The 18,882-nt window shown below is 42.0% G+C and overlaps 2 protein-coding genes across 3 annotated transcripts in view; both read left to right on the top strand.

Moving 5' to 3' along the window:
* The window catches only part of USP3 (ubiquitin specific peptidase 3), a 29,691-nt gene extending 28,211 nt beyond the window's left edge, over window positions 1-1,480 (top strand). For both annotated transcript variants that reach the window (XM_018552765.1, XM_018552766.1), the window contains 2 exons: window positions 341-408; window positions 777-1,480. In XM_018552765.1, the coding sequence (XP_018408267.1) occupies window positions 341-408; window positions 777-942 (234 nt within the window). In that variant the 3' untranslated portion in view covers window positions 943-1,480. The remainder of the gene's footprint in view (window positions 1-340; window positions 409-776) is intronic.
* Window positions 1,481-11,446: 9,966 nt separating this feature from the next.
* FBXL22 (F-box and leucine rich repeat protein 22) lies at window positions 11,447-17,996 on the top strand. Its single transcript, XM_018552778.1, has 2 exons — window positions 11,447-11,903; window positions 17,632-17,996. The coding sequence occupies exons 1-2, from the start codon at window positions 11,554-11,556 to the stop codon at window positions 17,993-17,995; spliced, it is 714 nt and encodes a 237-aa protein (XP_018408280.1). The 5' UTR covers window positions 11,447-11,553; the 3' UTR covers window position 17,996.
* The last annotated feature ends 886 nt before the right edge of the window (window positions 17,997-18,882 follow it).

Genomic DNA, 18,882 nt, shown 5'->3' on the forward strand with positions numbered 1-18,882 from the left:
CCAGTTGCCTTGAATTATTTCTTTATACGTATACTGTTGTATAATTGCATGCATAACCCATGTTTTATTGGCTATTGTATACCTATTCACATAACACTGCTAGCCTGAAAGCCTTTCACAAAGCATTGTCCACTATAGAGTGACACGTACCTCAATATAACCCAATGAAGTTAGGTCTATGGGTGACCCCTTTGTGTTATGATCCTTGTTCTGGGAAAGGGCTCATTAACATTGATCCCGGTAGGGATTTCACAAGCATATATTTTCATTTCTTTTTTTAGTTTATAACTTCTTGATATGTGAAAAGTCTCTTTTTATTTTCATCTTTTCCATGAAACAGCCAGAAAATATGGGCCCAGAAAGTTGTCTTTATGATCTAGCAGCTGTGGTTGTCCATCATGGCTCAGGGTGAGTTGAGAATTTGTATTTTATCTTCTTACCCTGGAGGGGATATTGCATATGTACATACAGAACAAGATTCATTAAAGGGGATTTTATTAACACTGGCGCATGCAGAATCTGGAGCAGTTGCCCATAACAACCAGTCAGCTTCTCTTATTCATTTTCAAAGCTTTACTGAACAGAAAAGCTGATTGGTTGCCATGGGCAACTGCTCCAGTTTTGATAAATGTCACTCATTGTATCCATGTTATCACTCAGTTCAGCCATTAACCATGGTATAAATAGGTGAAAATGAGGAAAGACTGTTTTTAAGATGAAAGTGTATGTTTAAAGAAATAATGAATAATTTTTTTTGTTTTCCTTCTCTTGGACAGTGTTGGCTCTGGTCACTACACAGCATATGCCACCCATGAGGGTCGCTGGTACCACTTCAATGACAGTACAGTAACCATGACAGAAGAGGAAACCGTGGGAAAAGCAAAAGCCTATATTTTGTTTTATGTGGAGCGTCCAGTTCCTGCCACTCCGGAAAAACTCTAAATACCTCCTTTTCATTCCCATAAACTTCACACATGTCCACCTTTCCACTAATACTTGATTGGATTTTATTTTTACTTTTATGCACTTTCACAGCTCTGCTGAGCGTTGTCTGGCTGTCAGTGATAGAGTAAGATGTATTTACAGAACTTCATCACCACCTCTGCTGCCACAGAGATCTACAGTTCTCTCCACAAAATTGAATGACGCAGTATATAACTGAATTTTGACTAGGTAAAAAAATAAAATGGCAATATGATCATGAAATAAGTCGCTGAACAATAGTGGAACTCTGAATTCTGGCTACGTTTGCTGCTCAGTTCCAGTGGGGGCCCAGTTCTAGGAATTTTCCTTTTTGGGGGGACATTTTCATGCAGTGCCTTAAATAACTGGAAGCTGATGGCAAATAACTTAGTTCTAGCCATGGTGCCTCTTTAGTGACTACAGAAAACAGGCCAAAATGGAAGAAGTATGAGCACCAGTTTCTTGGGGTAATTACAATGATCTGAACATTTCTGTACATTCAGCAGTTGTCATAGCGCTCCCATAGCGCAATGTCTAAAACAAGCACTCAGGCCTGGATACACATGAAATAGTCTAGGTGTATGTACAATTCAATGTAAAGCGGAATAATGTAGTTGTACCCGTTGTATTGTCAATCATGTCTACCACCTTGTGTTGTAGATCACCCCAGATTTGGGAACTGTTTTAAGAAGCGACTCTTTAACGCATTTCCTGGAGTTGTGTGTCATGTGAAGCAGCGCTAAATCACTTTTGGGTAATCTGAGAGACTGTCACTTGATGAGTCACTAAACGTCTTATGCCATACAGAGTTTTTATTCTCAAGTGCACTAACCCATAGCACCCAGGAATCCATCTTGTACTGTGATGACCTCAGCAGAGTGAATTCTGATTGGTTGCTAAGGGGTATTGCACTTAAAGTGAATTTGACATGGCCTAAAACATTTCTAAGGTTACAATAGTGTTTAATTGCAGGCATGTTGTTTTAGTCTTTAGGCATGTGTCCCTATTGGACCCCATGAGTTCTAGGCCCAGGCTGTATGTGGGTCCTGAACTTCTGCTCAGGTTGAAATTAAAGTAAACCTGTGGCCAGAGGCCAGATCATGCATACTAAAGTATTTCCGCATTCTGAACAAGCAGTCAAAAGTACTCTAAAACAGACTTACCTCCTGTATCTGTAAGCACTGTGGAGAAATTTAGTTTTTAAAGTTCACAACACAGTGATTGGAATCTTGGCTCATTCCATATTACTTTCTGTCGCGCCAGAATCTTGCCAGCCATGTAATGTAAACCAGTGGATGTTCCTGAGATGCCAAAAATCATCTCTATAATCTTTGTTTTGATCTTTGAAGATTTTGAGAATAAATCATTTCACATTTAATGCATCTACAGAGGTCTGGGATGACTTGTTTTTTTTAAAGCTCTTTTACTGCTTGTAAACAATGTATTCTCCATAGTCTGGGCTCTTAAGGCCCCGCCCACAATCCTTCATACTGGTACTTCAGTGAGCAGTAGAGGCTTTAACATTTGACGGTTGAATGGCAGCTGGTGGCACTCGAAAGAGAACTCTGGGGTACACCTTTTTTCGCACTTTTAGTTTCCTTCTGATACAGGAACACATTTTGCAATGTACTCCTGTAATTAGAAATGCACCATAAGCTTACAATTCAGTGTAATATACTGGGCGCAGGGCTAAGCTTTGTGCTGAGAAACAATCCTGACAATATTGTCTGGATCCTCCTCTCTCATTGAGTGACAGCAGCTTGTAGGAGGTGCTCCACGCTCATAAGAACCTAATAGAGAGCAGCAGCTCTCAGGGCACATCCGATCAGAGTTGACACTTGCACATCCATCCTGCTGTTTCTTTCATTCCCCCTCCTCTCTTTCCTCCACACTGCTACCTCCTGACAATACACATACCACATCGGCACTAAGACCCATCAGTTCAGCTCTGTCCTCCGTGTCTTCGCCCTCCTCCACACTGCTGTCTGTATCTCTTCTTCCTGTGTATGTCCCAAGACGGTCCTAGTGCTGATGTGTTATGTGTATTGTCAGGAGACGACAATGTGGAGGAAATGGGAGGGGGAACGAAAGACAAACTGCAGGATAGATGTGCTAGTGTTTGTACACCTGTGACCTGACAGGAAAAATCTCTGATACAATGCCCCTGAGCTGCTGCACTCTACAGGTTTTCATGAATGCACATCACCTCCTACAAGTTCCTGTCACTCAATGGGAGAGGAGGATCCGCACAATATTGTCGGGGTAGCTTCTCAGCACAGAGCTTAGCCCCTCCCACAGTATATTACACTGAATTGTAAGCTTATGGTACATTTCTGATGACTGGCATAAAAAAAAGGTGTACCCCATAGTTCTCCTTTAATCTCTACCTGGGCAGACATTGAGTCCTCTTGTGCAGCCTGGGCCAAGGAGCAAAAGGGACTACATAAGGATTGTTTTTACATTAGGAATGAACTCTTAGGAATCAGAAGAATTTATTAAATAATTCTGCATGTATTTTAGCTAATAGAATGATGCCCATCTTGATTAGTAAATGTTTCAGACATGTTTGACTAATCATTGCTAATGCTGTCATTCACTTTACTATAATTCAGTCCTCTATCTTCCAAACTGTGATTTCTATAAGCACAACCAGCAGTGTGACACAACTGAACCTTTTATTAGTTCTTCGACTCTCTAAGAGTGCCCATAGACGTCCAAGGGTCATCTGATGTGTATACAAGTTCCAGCTGCCATCAAGCACCAGTGTGGTCTCAGATATTTACTCAGCTTATATCCAGCACATGTTGAATACCATTTGAAGTTAACCAGTCTATTTTCTACACCACAAATTGGTCTATTTAACCAGTCCATTTATACAACACAAATTGGTCTTTTCCATGCTTCTGTTCCCATCATAAGTTTAAACTTCATGCATAGAAACAGATTTGCTAGCAAGTTACGCTCATATTTTCCAGTCTCAATTGCAAAACACCAAAACTAAGTCTTATGTTAGTTTACCTTCACTTTACACTCCTGGGATGAAATATGATTAATAGGTAATGTCCTCTTTTATAAACCGATGTAAATCTCTGTAGTAGTGCTCGGCAGCAGCACTGGTCTTGTGTATGTCAGTTTATTATTTCTTCTCTCAGCTTCATCAGCCCTACTGTTCTGATACTTTCATAAAATAGTTTAGACTTTTCTTTTCCATTTTAAAATAATTATAAATTACAAAATGGAATAGTATGCCATATTTAATAACTCAGTAGGAAGAGTACTGATGTGTTGTATTACATAGCAACCAGATACGAGCTTTGTAAAAAATAAATAAATCATCCATTGAGGGACACAGGAAGGCTTTCACTTTTGGGTAGGAATGGAGGCTGACAAAAAAACCAACCCAAGATAACCACTCCTATTACCAGTATGACTCAGTTTTTCACTAGTGTCCTAGGACAGTGGTGGCGAACCTTGGCACTCCAGCTGTGCCAAAACTACAAATCCCAACATGCATCTGTCTCTGGGAGGTATGTCTGTGGCTGTCAGAGCCTTGCAGTGCCTCATGGGACTTGTAGTTTCAAAACAGCTGGAGTGCCAAGGTTCGCCACCACTGTCCTAGGAGGATGCATGTCTTTTCTTCAGTTGTGCCGTGTAAAAGACTAACCTATTTTTTTTTCATCAGCACCATTTTTTCTGATTTGTCTGAGTCACTCCGGTCTTTGCCAGATGAACTCATCATAGAGGAGTTGTAGTCTTCTGCTATTCCTTTCAAAGTAAGAGACCATTGAGCTCTTATCGATGTTGTGCACACCACTCTGAAAATAGAGGGGGTTTTTGTAACCTTTGCAGATACTTGGGCAGCTTCCATTTTAGATGCTTGAGTGTAAGAAGTGGTATCCTGCGGCTATAAACTGGTCTCTCACTTCCAAAATGTCAGTGGCTCTGCACAGATTAGCAGATTTCCATTAAGCTGTCTCGGGTCTACTGGGCAAAGGTATCATTGCCCCCGGTTCTGTGGCAGAACAGTTTAGAAAATTGTACCCCAACCAATTGACCATTCTCAAATCTAAAGGGGGAATCTGGTCCATCTTGGATCTCAATGCTCTGAATGTATTCACTCAAACAAATCTGCATGGTACCCACCAGGTCTGTCATCACCTTCTTTCACCTAGGAGACTTACAAGCATCTGTGGACATCAAGGATGTATTCCTGCATGTCGCAATCTTCCAAGTGCATTGGTTCCGATGTCTTGCTGTGGGTTCCCTGCACTACCAGTTCATGGCCTTGCTCTTCGGCCTATCATTTGCACCTTGGGTGTTCACAAAGGTGCTGGCCCCAGTACTAACCCTGCGGCACTTTTGTGGCAATCCCGCTGTGGAATAATTGGATACCCTGTTGAGAGAACAGCCGGAGCAGCCACTGTTGGACAAAGTGGCTTTGACTGTCCAGATGTTAGTGATTCGGAAGGATCCTGAACTTTTAGAAAACAGCACTGGAACTAACTTATTTACAGAATTTGGGTCTAGTCCTTGACATAGCTCAGGCCAGGGTCTTTCTCCCACAGGACTAAAAACGTCACACTCTCTGATCTCATATTCAAGTCCAGGAGTTGTCTGGATTTTTGATCTGATTTTTGCATGAGAGTCTTGGGTCAGATGGTAGACTTTTTTGAGGCAATCCCATTTGCCTAGTTTCACTCCAGACCTATTCAATCTAACAATATATCTCCTGGTTGCTGTATTTTATTTCCCCTTTATAGAGGTACAAGACAGGGATGTCCCCTGGCACCTTTATTGTTTGCATTAGCCTTAGAGTCTTGGGTAGCGGCAATAAGGGGATCAGAGACTGTGACCAGATTCAGAAGAGAAACAGGAGAAGATAAAGTGGCATTATACGCCAATGATGCTCTGATCTTTTAGAGAGGCACTGGGAAATCTTTGGAGGCAAATTGTTAAATACTTTGGAAGCTTTTCTGGTTTCCAGATAAATTGGGACAAATCTATGTTCTTGCCAGTAGGACCCACTAGAGCAGTGGCTCAACCCGTGTAACCCACATTTGTCCTCAGTCATTAAGTTGCGACCCAAGTTGCACTGCAATGGAATGCACTGCAGTGTGGGCTGCTAAGCTGTGACAGAGCTCCATCCATATGTGCATTGCTTGTACAGCACCCATGCGTGCCTGTAGAGGTGACGGGACCCAGAATGTGATATCACTCTGGTCCAGGTACCTCTACAGGACATGTGGGGGAGCTATAAGCAATGCATGTATGGAAGAAGCTCCCTAGTGGCCATAGCTCCAGTCCACCCCATCTCAAGTCGACACTGGGACCGGGCAGCATATTTTGAATGGCTGCTCTGTGTAAGAATGGACAGTGCTCCGCTAGGGGGAGGCTGAGGAGCCTCACCTAGAAAAGTGGAAGGCAGGCAGCGACCCACTGAACACAGGGGCGTGACCTACTTTTGGGTCACGACCCACCAGTTGAGAACCAAGGCACTAGAGCATAATTTGCCAGAATATGCCACTCGGATACCAATTGTACTCGGCACACATTTTTTTAATATTTAGGAGGTCAAAATTCCTTGTGACATTTCTGAATATATTACTCTAAATATTCAACCATTATTAAGTAAGTTTCAAGCTAAAAGTAAGTGCAGGTGCAGGTGCAGGTTGCCATTATCAGTGGTTGGTAGAGTAAACTTGATCAAAATGATTTGGATGCCCCAGCTTTTGTATTTTTTCTTTTACATAATTCACTGATCTGGATTCCATCAAGAATATTTAGAAAAATGGATACATTGTTCAGAGATTTTATATGGTGTAAATACCTGATTGTTCCATTTCTACTACACATAGAATGAATGACACAATTATTTATATTGCATTGGGTGTATCGTAAATCCAAACAACTTTATCAATGGGGTCGGAGGCAAACCCCTCTATGTGATAGGTGTGGACAATCAGATGGTACCTTAATACATCTTATTGAGGGGCATCGCTGTCTCCCCTCATTTCCTTTCCTACTGCGTGTTGTGAGGGGTTATGTCCTTAACAATGCAGATGTTTATTTTTTACCGTTTATCCATTCCTCTTGGAGGCAGTAGCATAACCCCTACGTCTCAGAATTCTTCAGGGCGTTGTCCCGCAATAGACAATGGAGAAAAGGATTTTACAGTAAGAACAAATCCTATTTTTTGTTTTTCCCTTTACTTTGTAATACATATTTCATTTCCCCCTATAGATGTATGCCACTTGATTTAAAATTGACATACATTTGAATGTCATGTAGTTTTTAGCTACTTTCAAATTAATTAATTTCATTATGTTTAATGAATGGGTCATATTTATTAATCATTTTTTTCCCCCAGAAATTCTACTAGTGCTAGACGCACTTCTAAGAGTATTTTTTTTTTTAACAACTGCATAGTTTTTAGAGTGGGCTCAGGTTTCTCTGTAAATCTAATATGATTTTTCAAGGCAGTTCTTTCTCTGAAACGTACCGCTTGCCACAAACTCGTGAGTTCTGCATACTTTTTTTTTCATGTGATTTTTTCAGCATTTGGGAGTATTTTCTTTTGACTTGTCGCATGTCAAATTATATTTATTAGATTTTCCATTTCATCAGTTTGTATCAATATTACTATTTGTGGTATCACAGTACTTACAAAGGCAGTATAATCCTGTCATGAAGTCTGAAGGGGTTAAACAGACTCCTGCCGGGAGTCTGTTCAGTTTTGTAGAGTCAGTGGCCAGCTTCACAGTAGAAGCAATTCTGGCAACTCAGCTGCCGCCAGATCGCTTCTACGATCCGGTAAAAAAGGAGATCGGTGAATGTCCGTTCACCGATTTCCTCCCCATTCCATTGGATCGGGAACGATGCGTATTGCATCACTTCTGGTCCCTGAGCTGTCGGTGCTGGGCTCCTGAAGCACAGCAATAAGCTATTGAAGTACGATCTGCACTTCAATAGCTTATTTAGAGTGTAAAGATGTTACTAGGGGTCTTTTGGAGCCCTAGCATCACCTTAGAGGGCCTGTCACTGCCAATATGCTGTCAAAGTTTAAAAAAAAAAAAAGCTTTAAAAATAATAAATAAATTAAATGTAAAAAGAATTTAAAAAAAAAATGTTTAAAGCCCCTCTGCCCCTGCGAGCACGCGGGTTGACCCATAAACATGCGTACAAAAACGACAATTGCGCTATACATGTTGGGTATCACTGCACACAGCAGAGTGAGAGCAATTATTCTAGGGCCAATATTTATACATATCTCTAAACTCATGACCTGTAGGGGATCCGGCGGGATATTACAAAAAAAAATATCACGAAAAATGACACGAAAAAAAAATAAATCATACCGCCAGGGAGGTTAAAGTGTCGTCTATGGACTTTTTGGGGGTACTAAATTCTGTTGCAGTTTCACGGACGCACACAATTTTTAACCTGGGCATGTTGGGTATCTTTTTACTCATTGTTGCCTCGTCTTTTATATTTTGCAAAACAAATGGTTTTCTATAGTGTTTTAGGGTACTAAATTTAACTTAACTGCATTTTCACAAACGTTTTGGGTTTGAAAAGTTGTGCTAATGTCGTGCAACATAAACATTTGCAACTGCCACTATTTTGTTCTATAGGGTCTCGGCTTTCAGAAAATATATAATTTTTTGGGGTTTCAAGTAATTTTCAGGCCTAAAATGTGGATTATAACATGGGTGCAAAAAATGGAAAGAACGGCCCTTGTCCTTAAGGGGTTTAAATAATTACTGAGATTGCATTGAATACTGCAGCATCATAATATTGACTCTGACATTACATTATACTGTCTGCCATCATGGTATCCACATTGTAACAGTACACCACCATTACCGTATAGACCGTCACCTTAGAACAGTGATCAAATATAAGTGCTCCATATGTATCCAGAGACATGTATACACAATGAGGGGGTTTAGGTTAAACATATCCTATTCACTAATGTGTCTGGGAAAAAGAACTCTAAATGATTACTACACTCTGGGGGACAGTTATCAATTCTCTTGCAGGACAAGGCAATGCTATACAGGGACTGAGACAAATTGTGCAACAGATTTACTACAAGGTTACAGCTTGAGTCATAGATTCCTCCCTCAGCTGCAACTGGTGCTTCTGTTTAGAGTGAGAATATCTTATCTTCAGAATGAAATCTGTTGCAGTTGGCTGCTCTGGAATACAGCAGCAGGAGTTGCAAATACACTGTAACCCATATTTAGGATGTAATATGAAAGATGGTTATGTCCCCCCATTACTTGAATCGTGGGGTTCCTCTCTCCACAGGATGCTGTCATTTTTGTTTTTATTGGGCATGGCTCCACCCGCACAGCCGTGTCCACCATTCACAGGATCTGTGAAATAAGGCCACAATCTTATTGATATTTAGACCAAGTTAAAATAATTGCCGTTTCATCACCTTAGGTTGGGTGTATGTAAGGACATGTTCTACTACTGCCAGCGCCAATCCACACTTTCAAACGGTCCATTGTGGTGCATTAACACATTTTGGCATGTGTTAATGTGTGCTGCATTAAGGCAGCCTATTTATTATTATTGCGCTGCCAACGCACCACAGCAGATGAAAACACGTACATGACCCTTTAAAAAAAAAAAAATCTCAGACCATGTGTTGTGGTGCATTGTGCTGTACAATGCATTGGAGTGCCATTCACAATGAATGGCATTGCAACAGGCCGCGCATAGAGCAGGTGTGTTGCCGCAACACACAATTATGAATAGGCCCTCCGATAAGAATTGTGGATAAAAAAAAGAGTGGTTATGTTTTTACTGCAGTCTGTGTCGCCACTGGGGAGATTCACCCCTCTACTTGGCCTGATCACCATTACATAGTTAGTCAGGTTGAAAAAAGACACAAGTTCATTGAGTTCAACCCATTGGAACAGAAGGTTATGGGATTTCCCCTCATTTTGAAGAATATTGCTCTCTCACTTCCTGTTGCGTCTGGTGGACAGGAAGTGAAGTACAATGTCCCCACCAGGACACAGAAAGTGCAAAGAAATGAACACATTGTATTTATTACCTACTCAATCCTAAATGGAAACGTTTTGTCTAAGACACACTTTAGTAAATAAAGGACGGCGTGCTAACCTGCTATCTTGCCAGACAGCGTTGGCTGAGGTTGTTAAAATGTCCTCCCTAACAATAAACACAGCCACTGATATCATGTGCAATGTCATTACTATCAAATATTTTGTGTGAGGTGGTTGGATTGAACAGAGACGATAAACACACTTTACTGACAAGGGCAGACTAGGCTTAAACGAGCTGATATGTGTGACTAAATATAACCCAGCAGCTGCTATGTGGTCCCTGCCATATATGTCCCGGCCCTTTAACCCTACAGCTCTGACTACACAACACATCATGTTGTGAAGCTGAACCATCCTCCTGGAACTGGTAAGTCTTTATACTCATTTGTTTTATGGATCATGTAAATGATCTGCTGAAAATCTACTCTTCTGCCTACAACATGTCTACTCTGACTGGATCCATTTGAGCATCTCTTCAGTTGCAGACAGGAATTTGTTGAAAGTTTTTCTGCTTTAAATGCTCCAAAAGCTGACCAGATCATTAGTTTAAAAAGCACATTACGAACAAAGTCTTGCATTTCTATTTTAATTCTATTTTCTATAAACACTATCACAATTATATTGTACTCATCACAGATAGTTACTTTGTACTGATTAAAATGACCATAAACAGCGCTTAGTTTTTACAGTTAGCTACATGCATTTTTATGGCTAGTCAGTGTTACAGAAATATGTACTTTCACCTCTTACCATCTTATTTTAAAAAATCCTCAACTCTTAAAGTGAATGTTATGCAAAAAACATTTTTTTTTCTAGTTTTGGATAGCGTGGGGAAGAATTCAAACCCCTGTCAGGTTTTTACTCCAATCTAGGAAGAATGACCCTCACATCCTAGCTGCTACTTCTGAAGAGAGAATCTACAAATCTGAACATGAAATAACTTCATGACAACATTTACCAGACAGCAAGTGAGGGCAACTCTATTGCAGCCACTGAGACAGAATAAAAAATGCTTCTTGTTAGCAGAGAAGGGGAATGCTAGAACCCCTGTTAGATTTGGTATTTCTGTTGTTGTCACGGTTACAGATTTTATTTTACTTCCTGCCTGGTGAAACAGTTGTCAGCAGGACAGGAAGTGTTGGTAATTCTCTCTAACAAAGCTCTGGGTAGCAGCAAGAAGAAACCAGAGGTTCTCATTTTCCCCCACTCTGTCCTAAACTAGAAACATACTTTTTGGCTTCATACACTTGAAGTGCAGAAATGATGAAATTCACTTTGCTGGATCAGACCAGTAGTAGATGAAATCTGGCTTGCTGCACATAAGTTAGACATGTGGAACAACTCTTTTTGAATAAAGCTACATGTGTCAAATACAAGCTACAAATCTAGAGTCTGAAGTGTAGTTATATATGTGGTAATCTGTGTGCTGTGAGGAAATCTAGCCTGTTCTGGTGGTTTCTCCCTAGTGTCCACAAAGAAAGAGGATCCAGCTGTCATCAGTGCTCGTTGCACCATGCCAGGAGTCGCTACAACCATAACAGATCTGAACCCTGAATGTCTGCTGCATTTGTTTTCCTTCCTGGATAAGGACAGTAAGAAATGCCTGTCACAGACATGTCACAAGTTGATGGACATTTTCCAGGAGCCTTCACTATGGAAGCTGCTAAATTTCAGCTCCCCATCCGAATTGACAAAGAAGAATTTTGTTTTGGGGCCAGCTCTGAAATCGCTGTCGATTTGCTGGTATTCCAGCAGGGTAAAGGTCTGCAACATTGAAGACTGCGTGAAGACCACACTCCAAAAATCCATGTGCAGCCACCATCTCAATACAGTCAGCGACTTCCTGCTCCAGGTCTCCAAGAGGTAATGCCAATTCCATCACTGTATTAGGCTGACCATAAGCAACCTAATAAAAGCAAGCAGTGCCCCTGATTTTACCAGAGAGTGGTATCTTGCCTATGCTGGGCAAAGAATGGTGCCAAGGGTCCCCTTCGGACCACCTTAACCTCACTTGTGATAACATTCTTCTAGAACTGTCTGCTGAGGGGGCATGTTTATTTCTCCAGTCTCTTAGGCTGGCAATACCCTTAAACAAATCTACCAGATTATATGATCAGTGTATGCATGCCAAGTGATATGCAAGAATTGACTGTCTCTCAAATAGATCACAGTACTCCTGATAAAGTCTTCCTTTACTATTTCCCCCAAGGGACCAAGGTCATCTTTGTTCAGGAATCAGAAGCTGCTCCCTGAACTAAAATATTTCTCCTAGATGCACCTCGTGACTTGATACAAAGTTACACTGTTACTATCAGAATAATTACTGGGGTATAGGAGACTGAGGAAAGGCTTCTGCCTGCCTGCTACAGACTGATCATACTATTTGCCCAGATTGCTCCCCCCTCACCTGACTGGAGCTCAAGCATTCAGAGAACTTTAAGGGTAAATTTGACACGTTATTGAAGACATGGTTCTTGTTTTAGACACCTTTGCACATAAAACCATGCATGACGTCAGGGCCGGCCTTAGGCCTTTAGGCGCCCTGTGCGAGAAAGCTTTACAGCGCCCCTCCGTGACCACACCCCTCAGTGGCCACGCCCTCAGTAACCACACCCATTTATTACCCATATTTTTGGTAAAAAACGTATATCTAACACAGTTACAGTGGAAAGACCGGTGTGTGTGCTGGAGGTGGGATCTCAGTGGGGAAAGACCGATGTGTGTGTGCTGGAGGTGGGATCTCAGTGGGGAAAGACCGATGTGTGTGTGCTGGAGGTGGGATCTCAGTGGGGAAAGACCGATGTGTGTGTGCTGGAGGTGGGATCTCAGTGGGGAAAGACCGATGTGTGTGTGCTGGAGGTGGGATCTCAGTGGGGAAAGACCGATGTGTGTGTGCTGGAGGTGGGATCTCAGTGGGGAAAGACCGATGTGTGTGTGCTGGAGGTGGGATCTCAGTGGGGAAAGACCGATGTGTGTGTGCTGGAGGTGGGATCTCAGTGGGGAAAGACCGATGTGTGTGTGCTGGAGGTGGGATCTCAGTGGGGAAAGACCGATGTGTGTGTGCTGGAGGTGGGATCTCAGTGGGGAAAGACCGATGTGTGTGTGCTGGAGGTGGGATCTCAGTGGGGAAAGACCGATGTGTGTGTGCTGGAGGTGGGATCTCAGTGGGGAAAGACCGATGTGTGTGTGCTGGAGGTGGGATCTCAGTGGGGAAAGACCGATGTGTGTGTGCTGGAGGTGGGATCTCAGTGGGGAAAGACCGATGTGTGTGTGCTGGAGGTGGGATCTCAGTGGGGAAAGACCGATGTGTGTGTGCTGGAGGTGGGATCTCAGTGGGGAAAGACCGATGTGTGTGTGCTGGAGGTGGGATCTCAGTGGGGAAAGACCGATGTGTGTGTGCTGGAGGTGGGATCTCAGTGGGGAAAGACCGATGTGTGTGTGCTGGAGGTGGGATCTCAGTGGGGAAAGACCGATGTGTGTGTGCTGGAGGTGGGATCTCAGTGGGGAAAGACCGATGTGTGTGTGCTGGAGGTGGGATCTCAGTGGGGAAAGACCGGTGTGTGTGTGCTGGAGGTGGGATCTCAGTGGGAAAAGACCAATCTGTGCGCTGGAGGTGGGATCTCTCTGACCAATGTGTCTGGAGGTATGATGTCTTACTCAAATAATGTTTTACCCCCAGTACTGTCTTTGAGTTCCAATGTTGTACCTTAGTAACATGTTTGAGATATCTTCTAGAAAGCCACTAAAATATTATGGAACAACCTGTTCTTATTTTTTAATTTGTAGCTTCTGGACAGGGATTGGGCATTAGTGGTCTTGGGTTATAATATGGAAAGACGGGTCTTTCAATAATAATGCTTTATTTCCAGGTAATAACCAGAGATCTTCCTAACATGGGAATTCAGTTACTGTATAGAGTATCAGCTTTGTTAAAGGCATTATAGAATGAGAGTTTATACGGTAGAACTTTGGCTGTCCGGAATTATGTCTGGGGCTGTGCTCTGTTACCTTGTTTGTAACCTCATCTTCTCACACCATTTAAAGTGAGGTCTTGGACTTTAGGATCAACATGCTCTGGGTAATGTGGCAAATCACAGCACACTGATCTGCATAACCTAGTATATTCAGTGCAAGCATAAAATGGTCATGAGTCCACTGCCATCTAATAGGCGATGACTCCAAAGGAGAAATAGTCAGCTGTTTTTCTATATGGTCCAAGGTCTATGGAGATATGTGAGAGAGATAAGGTCAATACATTGCACAACCTGGCAGGAGGCTTAGTGATCAGTATACAAACATCATGGGATGGCCATAGTGGAAGAAGCCATAGAAATAATCAGAATGATTAGACCATTACTCACCTCAGGGGTCATGTAGTATGGAGTTCCGAATCGTTCATTGATCGTCTCACCAGGGCTGTGCGGGCTCTCGTGGGCTGTGCGGGGTCTCACCAGGGGTCCGGAGGTGGGCGGCGTGGTTCCATATAAAGGAGGCAGAGATGCTTGACACATGCAGTGCCGCAAGTTCCCCAGAAGGCTGCCCTGAGGTCCCCAGCAAGCACAGGACCTTACGGCAGCTGCTTGTGTTTAAAAATGTAAAGCACCGATATCGAAGCTTAGTATGGTGACATTTTCAGGAATACAAGTACTCGTGAAAATGCCCAATATTGGCACCGATACCAGTATCAGTGCCAATACCGGTAATGGCAGGTGAGGCTCTCCCTCACTGGTTTAGGGGCGGGGGTTTGTGCCACCGCCCATCCCCCACCCGGAAAGTGCCATCCAAGGCAAATACTTTGTTTGCCTTGCGGCAGATATGCCCCTGAGTGTGGCGGTAGCTTCACTGCCAGGGTTCATTTTGTAAATGTCCGGAGTTCTTCTTTAATAGAAATGTGTTTCATCCGTGTCTTTACTTCCATGTGAGCAGTTTTGCTTTGTACTTTTAGTGCTGTATGGCCAATATGATTGCTGAAGAGCAGCTAAGCCACTCTACTTGCTGGTTCTGTTTATTTTCTTCAACCTCTTCCTATATTACATGTCTGCTCTGCTCTCTAATTAATATGGATTGCTCTTCATATCTTCTACTTTTTTTTGTCAAATGAAGCATGTTGATGGTAGAAGTTGCTTGTTACCCATAGCAACCACCTAGATGTCTGTTTTGGGTCAGTCCTAACGAGACATATTTTCTACTAAATCTAAAGCTTACTATGCCTATTTTCATAAATCTACAGCCAACCATACACTATGCAATCTGATTGTACAACCAACTTTTGATCTACCAGCATCTATGTAGTACAGGTGCCTGCCTTATTTTAAGAAAAATAATTGGATTGTTATAATTTGTGATGTCATATAATAAAAGACTATGCATAGGGATTGTATAATCAGATTGTATAATGTATGGCCAGCTTTAAGAAGATTGTACAGATTCGTAAATATATGACCAGCTTTACATTTACAAACACAGCTGAACAATCAGTTCCATTTATATTCAATCAGGTAGGTCAGCACAGTCAGTGGTAAAGCAGAATGTACAATCAGGCTGTAAAGGGCTCATTCATTGGGTAATTGTTTGACATTGTCAGCATTTCCCTGTAAGATTCATCTCTTCGGACTCTTTACACACACAATAACAGCTAAATGCGGGAGTGGGGGTGGGGGGTCTTACTTCAAGATGGCTGTCATGCAGATGGGATGCCCTTAAATGTCGCAAGGATTTGTGGTCTGGTTGCCATAATGATAGCCACCACTGTAGAAATTTGCAGGCGTGTGAATATGCCCCCATTCCTTTTTTCAGTCTATTATATGTATTTAAAGGATAAGTTCACTTGAAAACAAAGTTCACTTTCCTGGACTGCCATAATGATTTGAGAGCTTTCCTAATACACAGCCATTATAGAGGCATTCCCAAACAACTGAGCCTATAGGTACACTCTAAAGGGGAGGATTTATGAAGCCGTTTATTTCTTGTAATCTACTGTTTTGACACATTATTCCTTAATATGTTCTATCCGATTATTTCACATTTGTTGTCTGTATTCTGTGTATTCTTATAATCTAATTAGAATTATTAATAAAATATGCATTGTGGTGCATTGGCAGCCCATTCTCTTGAATTTTCTACCTTGATGTAATGCACTACAACGGTCTGAATTCCCCCTAAATCTTATCCAGTGGCAGCGGTGTATCTGGATGTTGTGACATCTTCGTCCTGGTGATCACTGTCCCTGGGACATGAGAGCAGCAATAGAGAGGAAATATCTCAATGGGGAGACTTGTTCAAGTGATAACTAAGAGGGGATTTCCCTCAATTTACCTTTTCCTGCTGATGTGTCTATAGGACAGGAGTTGAAGGGAAATATCTTAAATGGGATTCAGATGGCAAAGAAAAAAAAAAATATGGCAGTGTTTTAACCATCCCACTTTAACCCTTGTAAGACTTGGACACTTACTGATAAACTGGACTTCAAACTTCATTGTGTGTAGTGTCATGCCGCATCATTGCAACAAATGTGTCGTGTCCTTCCCTACCTTTGCACCTTTTTTGTTTTTACTTTTTAGCCAAAGAATACCCTTAAAAACCACTAGCCCTGTGTCATCTATACTTGATATAGTACTCTAAATCTCAGGGTTGTGAACTTCTGTGCCATTGTGTCTTGGAAGAGAGATTACTACAACACAAAGAGATGTATTTATAGGAATCCTGTGCTCCTCGGCTCCATCTAGTGGCCATATTGCAGTGTGACTTTACAACACAGATGTTTGCAAACAGCCCTGCAAACGTTTTATAAATACATTGCATGGTATAACTATATAAGATAACTTTATATAAAACCTGTCTAGTTGTACCAATTGAAGGGAAACCTCTGATAGAGGCAGGCAGTCCTTGGCTCCTTGACTGCATGCTACGCAATTCCAATTTAGATCCTCTGGAGTGTAAAGTCATTGTGCTGGAACTAATTTACAACCCAGGACTCAGAAACATCAGGGGCTTTCATTATTAATATTATACAGGATTTATATAGCGCCAACAGTTTGCGCAGAACTTTACAATATACGGAAGACATTACAGTCACAATACAATTTAAGACAAGATGGTAAGGAGGGCCCTGCCCCTGAGGGCTAACAATCTAAAGGGTGGGGGAAGTGATACATGACGAGGTAGCTGTGTGGGAATGAATTGTTTGAGAAAGAGTTCAGTGGTCATGTTGAGGTGGGATAGGCTTTATTGAAGAGATGAGTCTTAAGGGATCGCCTAAAGGCAGTCAGAGTGGGAGATAGACGGACAGGTTGGGGTAGAGAGTTCCATAGGATGGAAGAGGTTCTAGTGAAGTTCTGGAGGCGAGCATGGGAGGAGTTGACGAGGGAGCTTTCATCAAGGGTCTAATGCTTTGTGAAAGATTCCCAACTCAAAGAGCTGACATGCCCTCTTCACGCTTTAGGGAATTTCAGGAGGCCGATATCAATAGAGACACCCTTTTACATACTACATAATAGGAATGCCTGAGCGGGGTTTTTTTTATATATGAATATAGAACTTGATTAAATGGGGCCTTTCCATCTGTTACAGCTACTGTATGTTTGTTTTCTAGGTGCCCAAATCTTCGGACGTTGACACTATCAGGCTGTGCCCATGTGACAGATGAGCCTCTAATCCAGATCATAAAACTCTGCCCAGATCTTCAAAGTCTAAAGCTGGAGAACTGCTCTGGGGTAACCAATAGGCTGCTGGCTTTGGTTCCCTTGTTCTGTAAACGACTTCACACTCTACATTTAAACTTCTGCAGAAACCTAACAAAAAAAGGCCTCTTATTTGTGAAACAAGGATGTCCGGGGTTAACTTTACAGGCCGATCGGAGTGCAGACATGTTCACTGACAGGTTACCTAGTGACAGTACTCCTATAAAGAGGATACCAAGAAGACTTGTACTAAATGTGGACTGGCTGGAAGCATAGTACTTTCCTTGTTCACAATTACTACTTAAAGGGAACTTGTACCGAGACATATTGAGGCTGCCATACTTCGAAAGATGCCATTTACCTGGCTGCAGAGCTGATCCAGTTCCTTCCAAATAACAGACCTAGGACAAGTATGCAGCAAAAGTGAAATGAGAACTCCTGAGATTTATACTTCTGGTTATGGGTTTTAAACCCGTGGAATCCAATAAATCTGCAGGACAGCCAAGTAACTATCCACTTCAGAAGGAAAACTTAGCAATAGGAGCATCCATATTTAATTAAGCACAGGTTTCCTTTAAAGTGACCCATACAATTCCCCTTGCAATCCCATCAAATAGTACCTTTGTATAGACTGAGGCTGTTGTAAGCTAATTCTTGCTTCCTCTCCAGTCTCCCTGTATGGCAGCTGGAAAACACTAACTGCACCGATAGTGTACACTGTAGAATAGGGGCCTGCTCACTAAAGTGTTTTAGCAGGCTGGCTAATGGGTTGTAGCTGTCACCGTTTACATTTGTTTTTTTAAAAAGTTTATTCGGAGCCTACAATCTGTACACACCATTCAGGTTGCCGCACATCTAATGAAAACTGCCCCTAGTAATGGAGAGCTGATGTCATTGTATCTGGGAAGACTAATAGGCTGGATTTTTTTTCTACTGGCTGACCTCAGCATATAGAAAAAATAAGCATGTTTCATTTTAAGTAATTAAAAGTTCTAACGGGTAACTGTACTGGAAATGATTTTATGATACTATGGCACTAGGCACCTTTCCCATGCTGGAGATGATAAACGTAAAGAGGAACTTTACCCATATGTTCAAAATGACAACAAAGGCACCTTTAGAAATGTTTAGTAATGACAATCTACAAACACATACTTCTAGAT

The sequence above is a fragment of the Nanorana parkeri genome, unplaced genomic scaffold (genome assembly GCF_000935625.1).
Source record: "Nanorana parkeri isolate BGI_ZX_2015 unplaced genomic scaffold, ASM93562v1 scaffold97, whole genome shotgun sequence".
NCBI classification, from domain to species: domain Eukaryota; kingdom Metazoa; phylum Chordata; class Amphibia; order Anura; family Dicroglossidae; genus Nanorana; species Nanorana parkeri.